The sequence below is a fragment of the Malaya genurostris genome, chromosome 2 (assembly GCF_030247185.1).
Source record: "Malaya genurostris strain Urasoe2022 chromosome 2, Malgen_1.1, whole genome shotgun sequence".
Taxonomy (NCBI): Eukaryota; Metazoa; Arthropoda; class Insecta; order Diptera; family Culicidae; genus Malaya; species Malaya genurostris.
This window is the reverse complement of record NC_080571.1, coordinates 297357848-297372980: the sequence shown is the minus strand read 5'-3', so window position 1 is coordinate 297372980 and position 15133 is coordinate 297357848. Positions and strand designations below refer to the sequence as shown.

Genomic DNA, 15133 nt, shown 5'->3' with positions numbered 1-15133 from the left:
ACAACTTTTTTGTAAGTTTTGGGCTCGATATAATTGTTTTTCTAAAAATAAAGAAAACTACTCACACTGACCTAAAATTTAATGAGGCATTTAAAACTATGCAGACTCAACAGAAACATGTTTTTCACAGTAAGGTTACAATTCGGCTTATTAATTTTTATCTTGCGGAGAGCATCATTTCGTTCATTTTTCTTCCACAGGAGATTATTAACCATTTAAACATATATACATTGTTCGATATATTTATGACAGCCATTTGAGAAATTTTTGGTAAGTTGCACAAATGTTATAGTTGCTTCCGTTTTACATGATGATGTGAAAATTCTATCAGAACTTCTACAACTGCTAGTGCAAGTTTTTTATTTGCTGCACAATTGTTTTAGACGTGCTCAAGAAGAATAGAACAAAGCGATTTTTTTGTAGCATTGTGAAACTTTACAGTGATAAGTTGAACAGCCGATTTTAATATGTTTAAAAATCTTTCTGAAAATATATAACATAAATAATAATTCCAAAACAATTGTAGAACATCTTGAAGTTTCGATAAGTTACATTTGCTACTTGGGAACTGCCACACATTCTCAATGTCTCATTCGTAAATGACCGCATCCAAAACAAACGAAGAGAGACGAAGCATTTTCGTCTCTCGTTGAAACAAAAGAGAGTATAACTGCCAATGTCGCTCGTTCCTCTATGACAAGACGTAACCAAAATAACGTCTGCAGGGAGAATCAGTAGAATTTCAGATCTCATTCTTTCATCGAGATGTATTGAAAATCTGTAACGAATATATGATAAATCGAAATAATTACACCCCAGAACCTCTTGGGAAACCAAAACTACTACAGGTTTGAGCACCAACATGTAAAAATCATTGTGAATCGATTTCAGTCATTATCGATTTTCAGCCGGAGACTGGTTCGTCTCTGACAATATCGGCAGTTCAAATTATGCTATGAAAACTGAAAATGAAAGAAAGAACACAATTTTGAAACTGCTGTCCCGCTTATTTTGTTGACTGAGAGTGATATGTGAGTCAATGAAAATGACTATTAGCTCTGATGCTCATACAAAAAATTTTAGTTTTTTTTTTCATTCGGCTTGTATCCGTACGTATTGAAAAATAACAGTATTGTACTGTATTTTCGACTCAAATACTGTTCTATTTTTGCCTCTAACATATACTGTATCTACCGCTTCGAAAAATACATACAAATTTTCAAGTCTTAGATGCATCGATTACAAATCGTCAGAGAGAACAGTGACGGCATGTAGTGGATTTAAAGGGCGAGTTGTTCAACACTACAGAACGAATGCAAATGTCAAATAGAAATGCAAATGTAAATTGTTTCTTTTTATATCTATTTTTGTTGTTCACTCTTGTTCTGAGCACATCACAACATTCCATTGGTGGTAATTTTGAATGATGATTGTTAACTCTTGTATTTTCTTTAGTTTTCATTGGACTGAAAAATAGCTTTTTCATTGGGAAATAAAAAAAAATATTGAGGTGGTCAAAGATGGCTTTTATCGTATCAAAGAACGCTCTCTACCAACTTTTCACACGATTCAATCATTGAAGATGTTGTGTACAATATAGAGAAATATCGAGCAGCTTCTGTCAAATTATCGACAATCACCAATGCTGAAGGTGATGCAAAATATCATCTTATATTTATTTTCTTTTGTTTTCGTTTACTAAATTAAATTAAAATGGTACTGAATTGATTTTTCAGCACGCGTTTCGTTTTGCGTTTGCAATGTCGACGTTTTCTTGATTTTTCGGCAAAATGTACTGTTTTTCGTCGAAAAAAATTGCCGGTTTCGTAAGCACCGGTAATAGCTGTCAAAAGCTGCTAAACGGAGCTTACCTCAATTCCTCAGTTATCACTAGAGCGATTTCCCAAACCTAAACTCAAATGAAAGGGATTAGGATGATATTAATTTCATCCGAATCCGGTTTCTGGTTTCGGAAGCGACAGGGTGATGAGGGTTGAATTTTTTTAAAACTGTCATTTGTCATTTGTCAGCTTTCTGAATTTGGCTCAACATTATTCTAATTTGTAGGTCTTCAACTGGCCATATAAACTTAATTCAGCAAAACAGAGTAGTAGAGCTCAAGAGCTGGTCGGACCGATTTTCACAAACTAAGATCACAGATCACGAATGAAGTCAGGGATGGCAAGGTACACGATTTTTGTGCCGTGTATGTATTCTACGTAGAAAACCTCAAGCATGTAGAGAGCTCACAAAAAAGTTATTCCATTTTTCGTACTCGTACTTAAACTTACTTATGGAAACAAGGTTTCTTCAATAACAGCACAGTTTAAATGGAAAAATCTCGCAATAAGTTACTTTTTCTAATGATCGAGAACTTTTTGATATATTCCGTAATGCTTTTATACTTGTTCCTAATTGCTGGAACTAGCTATTGGAGAGAACAAAAGTTTTTACGGTAGTCGCCGTGTGCTTGTTTGATGACGTTCAGCCGTTCTGCCGTAAACGCTGCCGTCGGATTTGCTTTTTAATGTAACACAATTATAAAGTTTATGCACCGCTATTCTGCCAGCTTTATCGGTACGGAACAAATAGGTTTTTGCTCATTTGAATGCTCCCATTTGTGCACCGTTTTCTCTATCGACCATGTGCAGCAGGAGGATATGCAGTCAGTCGAGAACTGGAACAATCGCGTACCTACCTCGATCGCCTCGCCTGCAGCAAACCGTGAAAGATGTGCAAAATGGAATATCGGATCAAAGACGACCAAAGGTAAATATTCTGTTTGTGCGGTTACTGCATATTCAAACAAAAAAAAGCACAATGCAAGCCTTCGTTTGTTCAATGCCTATAAACCATTCATTGGACTGGCCGTAACAAACCGTGCGCTACTTCCTTCATAACTAGCGCTGTTGAAGACACGTTTATTTACAAAACAGTGCATGAATGTTGCGCTTCAATATAAACACATCAAAATGCGGAATGTAAATAGATGATCAAGCTCATGTTCGGGTCTAGGTGTCTGTGTGTTCGATTGGACCATCTTCATACTGATGAAATTCTCAGCCTATAATAGTAATAATAAGGAAGATATAGGTTACAAATAACAAAATCGTGGTCCGTAGAATTTGTGATCCAAGAGGTTCGATAGAAGAATTCTCTGACTGCCGAAGGATGGCGCCGTTCCGTGTCGATGCGAGTGTTCGACAAGCCCTGCAGTAGATCGACTGCAACGGTTGCGAAAGGCACGAACTGTGGGTACAAGGTTAGACAAAATGTTACCATATATCGCCAGATGGTTTCTCGACGGTTGGATTGGATCGTTTGACGGGGGTGAAAAGTATTTGGGGAGCGTTGCCTTTTAAAAAAGCCCGAATGGAAGGAATGGTAACATTTGCGAGACTACTCAAGGCAGCTACGAGTGGAATTACTTGTGGAGAAGATTGTTGATGCTTCTTGAAGGTTTGTTATGTTTGAAAACCTTTTTACAATCGATCCAATCAACCTATTCAGTGAAGGTAAAACGGAACACGAATCACGTTGATTTTTATGTTTGCCGAAACTGAGGTTAGGTTGGAATGGCTATAAAGCGACTGTTTTAAGAAGAATGCAAACAATTTAATTGGTTTTATGTGTTAATTTGGACAGCCTGATAAATCGGGTTTTATTTCTAGTGAAAGATAGAATGTTCTATCGTGCACAACAAAAAACTTGAATCTTTCAAAAAACCATTCCTCAGTTGTAGTGCTCGAGGTCACAACGTTTTCCAAATCCGTGAAACTGTACCGAGTGACAAGAGATAAAATGAAAATAAACTCATTCATCAGACCACACATACCCTGATTTGAATGAAAGTTTGCACACGTTTGCAGCTTGGCAAACTTTTGTTTTTGCGCAGAGAGCGAGAGAGAGAGAGAAACGAATTTCAGTTATGAATGATTTTTTAAAGGACAGATATATTTGTTTGTTTTGATTGTAGAGTTTTGATTCTTTTCAGGTCAGAAAAACTTTCTGACCCTATGTGCGGGGTTGAGAATCGAACCCAGGAGGCTTCGAAAAAGGTGTTTACTTTTTCATCACGCTATACCCGTCCCAGATACATTTTTGTATTCACAAAAAAAACGGAGCTCTTTCAATTCAATTTTGATGTGGGACACATTTTTGTTTTCTATATAGGGGTGCAAATTAGAAACTCAAGGAAATATACCCGTAGAAATGTGGTCAGATTTTGAAGACTTACAGCTCAATAAATTTTGTATCAATTATTAATATTATTTCACCATTTGGTTGGAAATATTTCTAAGTTTCGATTTGAATGTATCAAGCCACGTATTTTCAATTATATATGGTTGAAATTTTGATTAATAGCAGCCCCGTGCGAAGGGGTTTGGGGGCATTTCACTAGAGTGATACACCATTGTATAAGTGTCATTCCTACACTGTGTTTCCAGCCAACGGAAGCCGCATAAAAAGGTAAGCGCACTTCTTCTCAGTGTCCAATAGACAGACTTTGAGTGTGTGCTTGTTGTTAAAGAAGCTGGTGCGAGTGAATCATATTCTCTTTGCATGGATCGCTCTCACGCGCTCTCGCCTAAATACATCCAAGTGACCACTGGCGCGTGCTGGTGAGCGAACACTTCTGTGATTTAATTTTCAAATGTTCAGAAGGTGGCGTTGGCCTTTCTATGAAAATCTTTTTCGCAGCAAGGGAATTCTAAATTTCAACGATAAATTACGTTTTTGCTGAATATGCGTTCCCTACGCTTCTCTTATGCTCTCGTTGATGTTGTCAGTGAGAGGGGAGAAATTATGCTTGCTCTTTGTCACACAGAGGAGAGGGACAACTCTGTTTGCGAGTATCCCAGGGTAAATTTTAAGTGCTTAAAATTAATTTCTAATTTAAATAAGATGAACTCGATTAATTATCGAAATCGCAGAATGGTAATAATGGTAGAGAACTTAAGGGCTGAGGCCAGTGTGTTTTAGGATGTTTTAGAGGGCTATTTTCACGCTTTTAATCTGATTTTCTCAGAAACGGTGACGAATATTAAAAAACCCAACTGACAATTTCTTGGAAAATTAGTTTTGATTATTCTGTGAAAATTTCAGAATGATTCATTGACTTTAGCTGTCGGGAAAGTCTATTTTCTGAAGGAAGCATTGCATAGCTAAAAACGCCGTCTTTCAACTTGTTCATTGAAAATCTCGCCTTCAAAAGCATGGATCAAAAATCTATCTTGGCAACGACGAAAGTGACATTTCTGGTAGTATACCATTCTACCGTTGATTTCGAGTAGTGGCAAGAAGCAAGATCTGGCCAGAAGACAACCAAATTTTACGACTTCAATCGATGTCTCGGACTGGTTTAACACTTGCCCTTCTCGCACTGTATAATATTGTGGTCCCGGCAAGGATTTGTAATCGAGTTTCACGTAGGTTTCGTCGTCCATGATAATGCAGTTCAAATAGTATTGTACAGCTTTCGAACCCTCGGCCTGATCGATGTTTCTTGTTTCGGACTACGGTTTGGTTGTTTCTGCTTTTTTATAGGTTCGAAGATTCAAACGTTCTTTAGCACGAAGAACATTTGACTTCGAAGTGCCCACTTTTTTGGCCACATCCCGAACTGAAACCTCCTTCTTTTGCTTGAACGCCTTCAGTATACGTTTATCCAACTGAGGGTTAGCAGGACCTTTTATTCGACCCGTTTTCGGTTTATCCTCAAAGGTGTTATCCTCACCGAGCTTCCTGATTGCATTTCGCACGGCTTTTTCACTTACTCCTTCCATTTTTGCTATCTTTCTCAGTGACAGTCCGCGTTCTGTGCACCATTTGTACACAATTTTTCGACGTTGTTCTGCTGAAAGTCCACGCATTTCGAAACAAACTAATGAAAACGAATAAACAACTGCACAAGTGGTTAGAGAAGAGTGTAAACAACAGGACGCAAACATAAAAATTGACAGATTCCGAACCATTGCGAAATGGCAGCGGTTTTTGGTTGCGTCCATACTTTCTGGGACAGTCTTTAAAAAAATTTCTTCATTATTTTATGTCTTAGTGTAATTCAACATTGATTAGAAAAATTTAGAGACAACAATAAATGACTTACAAGCACATCGTCCATGTTTCTTCTTAAAGTCTTTGCTCCGTCCTATAGGGAGAAACGAGATGTTATTGACGTTTTCGTCTAAAGCATATAATATTGACAAATTATCGATATTTTCCCCCATTATATTCCTTAATCTCGATTTATCGATCCAACAGGCGGGTGGGTAATGTCAGAGACATAACTAGATGTCGTGAATACGAAAACAACTGACATGTTTCTTAACACTTCCGAATATCAATAAGTTGATCAATTGTATGAATTATGCAAGCATTCCCTTTTTTCAAATTTTTCGCAAAAACAAAGAAGGCTTCAATCTCGATTACTGTGAATTTTATACAGCGAAAAGTGCACAAATCTGATCCAACAGTTCTAGATTTGCACTAAACTGAGGATTTTTACCTTCGATTTGCGAAGAAGAAATCCTAATAGTTCTTTAGAAAACTTTTAGAGCCATTAGAACGGCTGATTTTGTGTGATGCTCCCCACCGTTGTCTTATTTTCGTTGTTTTTTCACCAATGCAAACGACTGGCAGCTATGACGTAATCGCTCTTGTCGGAAGCGAAACTAGCTTTGCCAACGACACACAATATATCTGCGCGATAGAATCCAAAATAATCCAATTTTTGTTAAGAGGTTTCTTTTCACGTGATTTCGTTTGTAGCTTTTTCACTAATGGGCGGTCCTAACGGCTATAAAAATAGCCGCATACAGAATTTTAATTTGATTATTTCGTTTCGGATTTCCATTTGCCTTTCAGAAGGACCAAATTGTGAAACTCACTACGATATTAAGCACTGTTCAGAACATTTTTCTCGAACGATTTTTTGTACAGCAGAAGATATTTTGTTCTCTTCCTCAGAGCGTGTTCTGATTGGCTGGTGTTGACATGGGTCATATAAGACAGGTTTTTCAATAGTGTACTATTGAAATACTTCAATGCTGTTGCTATACACGTTTAAGTTGAAAAATTTCGATTCTGTTGGTAGTTAGATTATATAAATCCTTTCACAGATCACTGAACTATGAGCTTTAAAAATACGAGAAAGGCAAACGCGCCTTATCAATTATCCTCTTTGATACTCGTTTATACCAAACATTTCAGAAAAGTTTAATTTTGAATTATTTGAGATTATGTCACACAACTGAAAATTTTATCATAAAATTGTGAACATATTTCCGATAGCATGTAGCAAAAATTATGTTGATTCGTTAGATACAACAAGAGATATTCACGATCAAAAACTTATCACTCTCTCAGAGGGTAAATTTTGAAAAGGCTCCCTACAGTAAAGTAACAGATCGGCTGAAAAGTTCGTATCGTTTCTATGAGAGGGCGCCACTAGAATTAAATCCATACCATTTTCAGTTAGTACCAACCTTCAAAAGATACATGTATAAATTTGACAGCTGTCTGATTATTAGTTTGTGAAATATTGCATTTTGAGTGTAGCTACTTTTGTTATTGTGAAAAAAATGGAAAAAAAGGAATTTCGTGTGTTGATGAAACACTACTTTTTGATGAAAAAAGTGCCGCTGATACCAAAAAATGGCTTGATGAGTGTTATCCAGACTCTGCACCGGGCGAAGCAACAATTCGTAAGTGGTTTGCAAAATTTCGTACTGGTCATATGAGCACCGAAGACGATGAACGCAGTGGACGTCCAAAAGAGGCTGTTACCGATGAAAACGTGAAAAAAATCCACAAAATGATTTTCAATGACCGTAAAGTGAAGTTGATCGAGATAGCTCACACCCTAAAGATATCAAAGGAACGTGTTGGACATATTATTCACGAATATTTGGATATGAGAAAGCTTTGTGCAAAATGGGTGCCGCGTGAGCTCACAATCGATCAAAAACAACAACGAATTGATGATTCTGAGCAGTGTTTGGAGCTGTTATATCGAAATAAAACCGATTTTTTTCGTCGATATATAACAATGGACGAAACATGGCTCCATCACTTCACTCCGAAGTCCAATCGACAGTCAGCTGAGTGGACTGCACGCGATGAACCGAACCCAAAGCGTGGAAAGACTCAACAATCGGCCGGTAAGGTTATGGCGTCTGTATTTTGGGATTCGCATGGTATAATTTTCATCGACTACCTTGAAAAGGGAAAAACCATCAACAGTGACTATTATATTGCGTTATTAGAGCGTTTGAAGGACGAAATTTAAAAAAAACGGCCTCATTTGAAGAAGAAAACAGTTTTGTTTCATCAAGACAATGCACCGTGTCACAAGTCGATGAAAACCATGCTGAAATTGAACGAATTGGGCTTCGAATTGCTCCCTCATCCACCGTATTCTCCAGATTTGCCCCCAGTGACTTTTTCCTGTTCTCAGACCTCAAGAGAATGCTCGCTGGTAAAAAATTTAGAAGCAATGAAGAGGTAATCGCTGAAACTGAGACCTATTTTGAGGCAAAGGACAAATCGTACTACAAAAATGGTATCGAAAAGTTGGAAGATCGCTATAATCGCTGTATCGCCCCTGATGGCAATTATGTTGAATAATAAAAACGAATTTTGGCAAAAAAATGTGTGTTTCTATTAAACGATACGAACTTTTCAGCCGAACTGTTAAGTCGTATTCACGACAAAAAAGCTCCATTTTTTCTATCAATAAGTTTTAAATTCGGGTCCCAAATTTTCTCCGCATTCACCTACCTGTTAGACAAACTTTTGATCGTAACTTCCTTTGAACACACTGAATAAGTTTCGGTTTCTTACAAGACTGCAATCCATGTAAATATTTCTTCGAGACTTAGACTTCATTCAGAGATTTTTGGGTATTCAATTTGTGCATAGCGAGAGACCTTGTGGGTATTCAATTTGTGCATAGTGTACGTGACCACGTTCCACATTTTTACGTTTCGTCTTCGACTCATCAGTCTATTCGCAGTTTATGTGCCACCTCGCGGTTCAACGTAATCGACTAAGTAGACGCAGAGTTATTACTACTTACAAGCGATAGTCGTTTAAGGGAAGCATCATAATTTGTTTGAGCTAACACCTTACCATAGTTCTCAAAAATATTGTTGGCATAGATAATCAAAATTCAAGGGAACATCTTATTCTTTACAACTCTCCAATATATCAAATTTCTCACTTTTTTCAAAATTATGCTCCGCTACAGCAGCAGTACAGTAAACATACAGGTAAAATGCGCTGTTCCAGTAACATGCTGCACTCAATGAGTTGCATAATTAGCTAGTAAAATATAGCACAGCAGCGGGGAATTCGTTCTGTCAGTGACGGTAATTCAAATTTCTTCTTATCATCCTTCAATTAATAACTGCAAAAATGCTGAAAAATAAGGTTCCTTTCCTGTATGAGCTGTGAAAATGTTTAATTGATTGATTTGGATTTGCTAATGCTTTCGGCCGTTTCAATCCGTAGTGTACATACGAGGGGGGGGGGGGGGAGGGGGGGCCCAGGTGGCCGGGTGAGAAAGCGCGAAACAGGGCGGCGTACAGTTTTGGCAATGAGAATCCATTACGGGTGTGACCCACACACAGCCGTGCACACTGTTTTGACGGGCTGGCAAGCACAAGGTGGCAAGGTGAGGGAATCTAATGGATAGAAAGCAAGCGATGAATATTGATTGATGACACAGGGGGAAAATCGCAGCGAAAGATGGCCGGTCTGAAAGATGGCGAGAGAAAATAAAACAAAACAAAACAAACTAAGCGGCAAAGCCACCGTGCCACAGGTGACTTTGACTGCTGCTTACTGAGAGGTGTTTTTTTTTTCTGGTGTGAGTCCGTGTGTGTTTGGGGTCCACATTCCACAGTCGCAGCAGGCATAACCGGAAATCGAGTGGAGTGCATCGGGTCTGCGAAAGTGGGGTTTCTGAAAGCAGATAGAAACAAAAAAAAAAAAGTTTTTGATTGGCACATGGAGGCTGGAGCTTTATGTGTATGTGTATGTAATTGGATTAGGATAGATTTTTTTTCGATTCAAAATTTGAGAGCACCAGTTCAGGCGGAATGAAGTCAATTAGCTTCAAAGAAGGCGGGTTCTTTGAGTTTCATTTCCTTAAACTGAGGCACATACAGGAAGCGAAAATGACTCTGCCTTCAAATAGGGAATGGATGGTTACTGATTTATGACCATTTCTTTTTTGTTTTCTTTCTCTTTTTCAGGTTAAGCTTGAATAGATCGAGCGAACGTGAGCAGCAGAACGATTTATCATTACCGGGTGTCCACAGTTCGAGGCTGAACTTGTGAATGGAATTAGAATGCACGTTGTTATGCGGTATTGTCAGTTCAACGGAATTGTGCTACGTGTGCCGCAACAGTTGGCCAGCAAGGTCCAAGGCGACGAAAGCAAAAGTGTGTGAATCGATGTGATATGAATGTGGAGTGCGTTTAAGTCGAACATAACGAAATGCGGTTACGTGTGCCTAGTCCTTTGCGAAACAACGAACAATCATGTTTGGTGCGTCCAGTGTACAGACTCAGCATTTCGTTAGCTATTCGAGTGGTATCGGCAACAGCACTGCGGAAGAACGCCGTCCAGCTTTGAAGCCGGACGGTTCATTTCGAAAGCAACGAAGCGGTACTGAAATCGGAAGCAGCATGAAATGGAACAGTTCCAATTCCAGTCTGAGCAGTGCTAACGAAAGAAAAAGCACGATTGCGACTGAGGTTGAAGCGAAGGTAAGAAAATATGTAGAATGTTTTATTTACTGGTATTTGATTGACATATTCTAGCGATATATTTTGTTCGGAACAGTGATTCCACTTGTTGGCTCTTATCTCATAAAAAGTCTGTTGTACAGATACTGTGTCAATGTCTGCCGCCATTACCTTCAGTTCCACGTTGACGTTGAGTAGGTAATCAAGAGCTCTGTTTGACAGTTTTTTTTCTCCTGCAGAAATAAATCCTATAAAAATATCCGGAACTAGCTTCTAGTTTCTGCTTTCAAGTACCATACCACTCCTAATGAATCACTTCTGGAAGCTAACTCAAGTCACTTCTCAAAGCCCGTTGACTTAATCTCACAGCTGCGTTGTTAGCGTGAATAACTGACACTAGGCCATTAAGAACAGACTGATTTCCGTCAGTAATTAGTTTGTGCCTAGCAGTCGTGATACCTGCTACATCGGTGGCTGTGGCTACTTTTGGTTCGTCGAAGGTTAGCTCTCTACAAAAACAAGAAAAAAAACCTTCGTACGAGAAGCTTGTGGCGGATGGACCTTCAGCTGTCATGTTCCCTTGCAATATTCGTCTTGATGACGGACGTGTGTCTTACCATCTCTACGGCTGGCGTTGACGATCTCTAGGTCATCGACACTAACCGACCGTGGCGTGGTCTAACGAATTTCTAATTTCACGCAGACTTGATCGGTGACTGTTGATTAGATGCGCTTTTTATGCGCGCGAGACGGTTCCTCTCCTCGAAGACCTGCGGATGATTTCACGAGCAGATCTTAGCCGTGCGAAATCATCGGAGCGGAAAACTGGTCGTCCGGATGATGTGCTGTGTCCCGTAACGATTTCTTTTGGCTTGAGGTGAGTCGAGCTTACTGTGTTACCGTTGCGGTATTGAATTAGCTATCAGCTGATCGTTTTACCAGATGGCGATTTGCCGTGGTGTGCGTTAGCTGAGACCGATAGGAGTTATGAGAAGATGTTTTAATTTATTTTTTAGAAGGTTGAATAAATTTTCTTCACATTTGAAAGTGATTCGAATTTATTTGAAATATTTTCATAGAGCTAACAGTCTAACGTCTAGCAGATTCAGTAAAAAACGCTAAGTGAATCTATTAGGGGAAAATGGGGAAAAATGCATCCCCTAAGGAAATGGTTCTATATCTTAACCAGAGCTTAAAATTGTCACGCATTCTCAATGAAAGAAACCATTCCAACAACCACATTTTCAATATTTTACTGTCTCATTCGTAAATGACCGACGCCAGAACAAACGAAGAGAGACGAAGCATTTCGTTTCTCATTGAAAAAATGAGAGAGTATATTGCAACGTCACTCTTTCCTCTATGACAATACGAAACCAGAAGAATTTCAATTCTCATTCTTTCTCCGATGTATTGAAAATCTGTGACGCTTGGCTATAAATATGACAAATCGAAGTAATTACATAACAGAATCTCTTTGGAAACCGATATACCAGAGACTCGAGTGATTTGCATTGATGAGATGCTTAAGTTCAACTCCTCTTGCGAAAGTTAAGTTAGTAAAAGATTTCAGCTTGCTAAAATCAACCTTGTCACATCTCGCCTTTCCATTCTTTATCTTCACATAAATGAAATCACTCAAAATCTTTTGATGTAGGATTGCGTCTTTTTTTCTATACCCGATCAGATGGTAATAACATTAAACGCATTTGAGAAAATTACTCACAGAAAACCAAATTCAGTGTCGAATCGACTTGCACTCTGTGCGGTTCGATACTGCCGTAGAGAAGGTTGCTTCCACATCGTCCAAAAGGTTCAGGAACTAACTAGGAAAACAAAATTTCTTGAGCAAAATTTCTTTATTTATTATCTAAATCTTTTATATCGTACTTATAGAATGATTTGCCCATGGCCTTAAAATAGGCTTCAGTTGCGGTGATGACTCTTTCAGATCATCAAATGACAAGTAGTCGCTGGGGGCTAGGTTATTGAGAATATGGTGGGTGAAGAATCAGATCGGTTAAAGATGATTTTTTCTGCTTCATATGTGGCCGGTTTTTACGATTCCCTACTTCAAACGCATTAATAACTAAAAACTTTTGTTGGTACTTCCTTTTCAAGATAGTCGACGTTAATTATACCTCGAGCATCTAAAAACTGATGCCATACTTGTCGCAGCTACCTGTTGCGTTTTACCCGTCTAATTGTTGAAACAACTCCGGAGAAAAAAAGATAGATCCATGTTTCATCCACTGTTTCATACCAACGCAAGAAATCCTTTTTATTGCGACTAAACAGTGCCGACTAGCTCTCTGGATTGTTGATGCGTTTTTGCTTTTGATAGATTGTGAGCGAACGAGGCACCTATTTGGAAAAGATTTTTTTCATGCCCAGATTTTCGGATAAAAGCACTTCCAGTTCAGTCGGACTTTGATTTTGTGTTCATCCGTAACGATTATCATAGCTTGCTCACATTTTTTCCGGATGATTGCTTAATTTGGTCACGTTAAAATCAGAATATCACAAATCTTTGTTTTTAATCTGAGTGTGGGTAACACTTTATAAACCATTGCTGGACTTGCCCGGTTTTTCCTTACAGGAAGCAATGTTTTATCATTAAACGGAATTCGTTATTTTGAAGTTTTTTTAAATCAAAAAGCAACGTCACCTATATGTCGGTAAGTTTGGTATTTGTGGTGCGATTGACGTGAAAATTTGACACTTGTCTTCTGAACGATGATGATAGTTTGACATTACAAACGTCATCTCAGTCGGTCCCGCGACTTTTTTCTAACAATGTGCTATGCACATCAGCGGCTGGATTCGTTTTGTGCACCGTTCGATTCGCCCGGGTTTGCGGTTCAATGCATACGGCACTGGTCTTATGAGCCAGTTGTCATATGTTCGAGCCCCGACGTGGAATGATTCATAGTGTCAGTAGCAGAGCTAATAAAAGTCATTTTCATTGACTGAAAAATAAACGAAAATGACAAGAAATTATTGTCACTCTCAGTTTCGCTTGCAAACTATGAGAACGAAATCCATGTCCAGTCAATGACATAAACGGGAAAGTAGTTTCAAAATTGTGTTTTTTCTTTCATTTGCCCTTTCAGTCATTTGCAGTTTTCAGTGAAAATCCTATAGTATTCAGTGTCGATATTCAACCAAAGCTGTGAGAATTGAAAACGACAGAAAAAGGTTTCACAATAAGTTTTAACTGTTGGTGCTCGAATTTGTAGTAGTTTTGGTTTCCAAAGAAGTTCTGGGATGTAATTACTTCGATTTGCCATATTTTAGTCACTTTTTATAGCCAAGCGTCACATATTTTCAATACACCGATGCAAGAATGAAAATTTCAATTCTGCTGTTGCTACCTGAAGACGTTAGTTTGGTTTCGTCTTGTCATAGAGGAAAGAGTGACGTTGGCAATTATGCTCTCTCATTTTTTCGATGAGAAACTAAAATGCTTCGTCTCTCTTCGTTTGTTCTGGTGTCGGTCATTTGCGAATGAGACAGTAAAACATTGAAAATGAGACTGCTGAAATGGTTTCTTTCATTGAGAATGTGTGACAATTTTAAGCTCTGGTCAGTAGGATTGTAGTACTAGCCATAAAATGATTCTGAAAGCTAAGAATCGGCTGCGAAGTCTGTTGAAACAGAAAGGCCAAATTCCACAGAAGGAATGTAATGCCAAGACATTGCTTTCGATTCATGCGAGACATCTTTCACCATCAACCCCAACCAACTGAACGATCAGGGTAACCAAAATTCTCAAAGAAATAATTTCGAAAATTTGCAAACACAAATAAGTTTATACGGAACCTAAAAGACTGCTGACTTAATATTCCAAACAAATATTGGCAGAAATTTTGTAGTTTGATATTGTATTTAACCCTTAAATGCGCAATTTTGTTTTACAGCAAAATATCGAAAACGCTTCAAGCTTCGAATTTACGCGTCTCATGCAAAGTTATATCAAAACAAATATTATTTAAAAATCGACTAAATAATACTTCAAAATAGTGGGTCGTTCTCCCTGGCACGAAGAATTATCCACCTGGGCTTAATATGTTTCACCAGCTCTGGCTATTATTTCTCAAAATCACGAACAAATACTCGTTGAATGGATTGAAAAATACATGAAATATCTTATTTTTCAAAACCCTTAAAAATTGCCCATTGAAATATATGCGGGGCAAGACGTAACACGAAAAATATACATTTAAAATTACACGAAGTCACGGTTATTTGAACATAGAGATAGGATGATCTCAAATAACGAGTGAAAATCTATCAAAACAACGGAGCAAAACTAATGCCAACATCGGGGCAAAAGGCACCCTCATGAAGCTTCTACTTCTTATTTTAGTCTTTCCGT

At 38.3% G+C, this 15133-nt stretch overlaps 1 protein-coding gene across 1 annotated transcript in view; it reads left to right on the top strand.

Moving 5' to 3' along the window:
* The window catches only part of LOC131430665 (uncharacterized), a 140569-nt gene that overhangs the window by 32403 nt on the left and 93033 nt on the right, over positions 1 to 15133 (top strand). Inside the window, exon 2 of the mRNA XM_058595810.1 lies at positions 10260 to 10776. Within this exon, the coding sequence (XP_058451793.1) occupies positions 10549 to 10776 (228 nt within the window). The 5' untranslated portion in view covers positions 10260 to 10548. The remainder of the gene's footprint in view (positions 1 to 10259; positions 10777 to 15133) is intronic.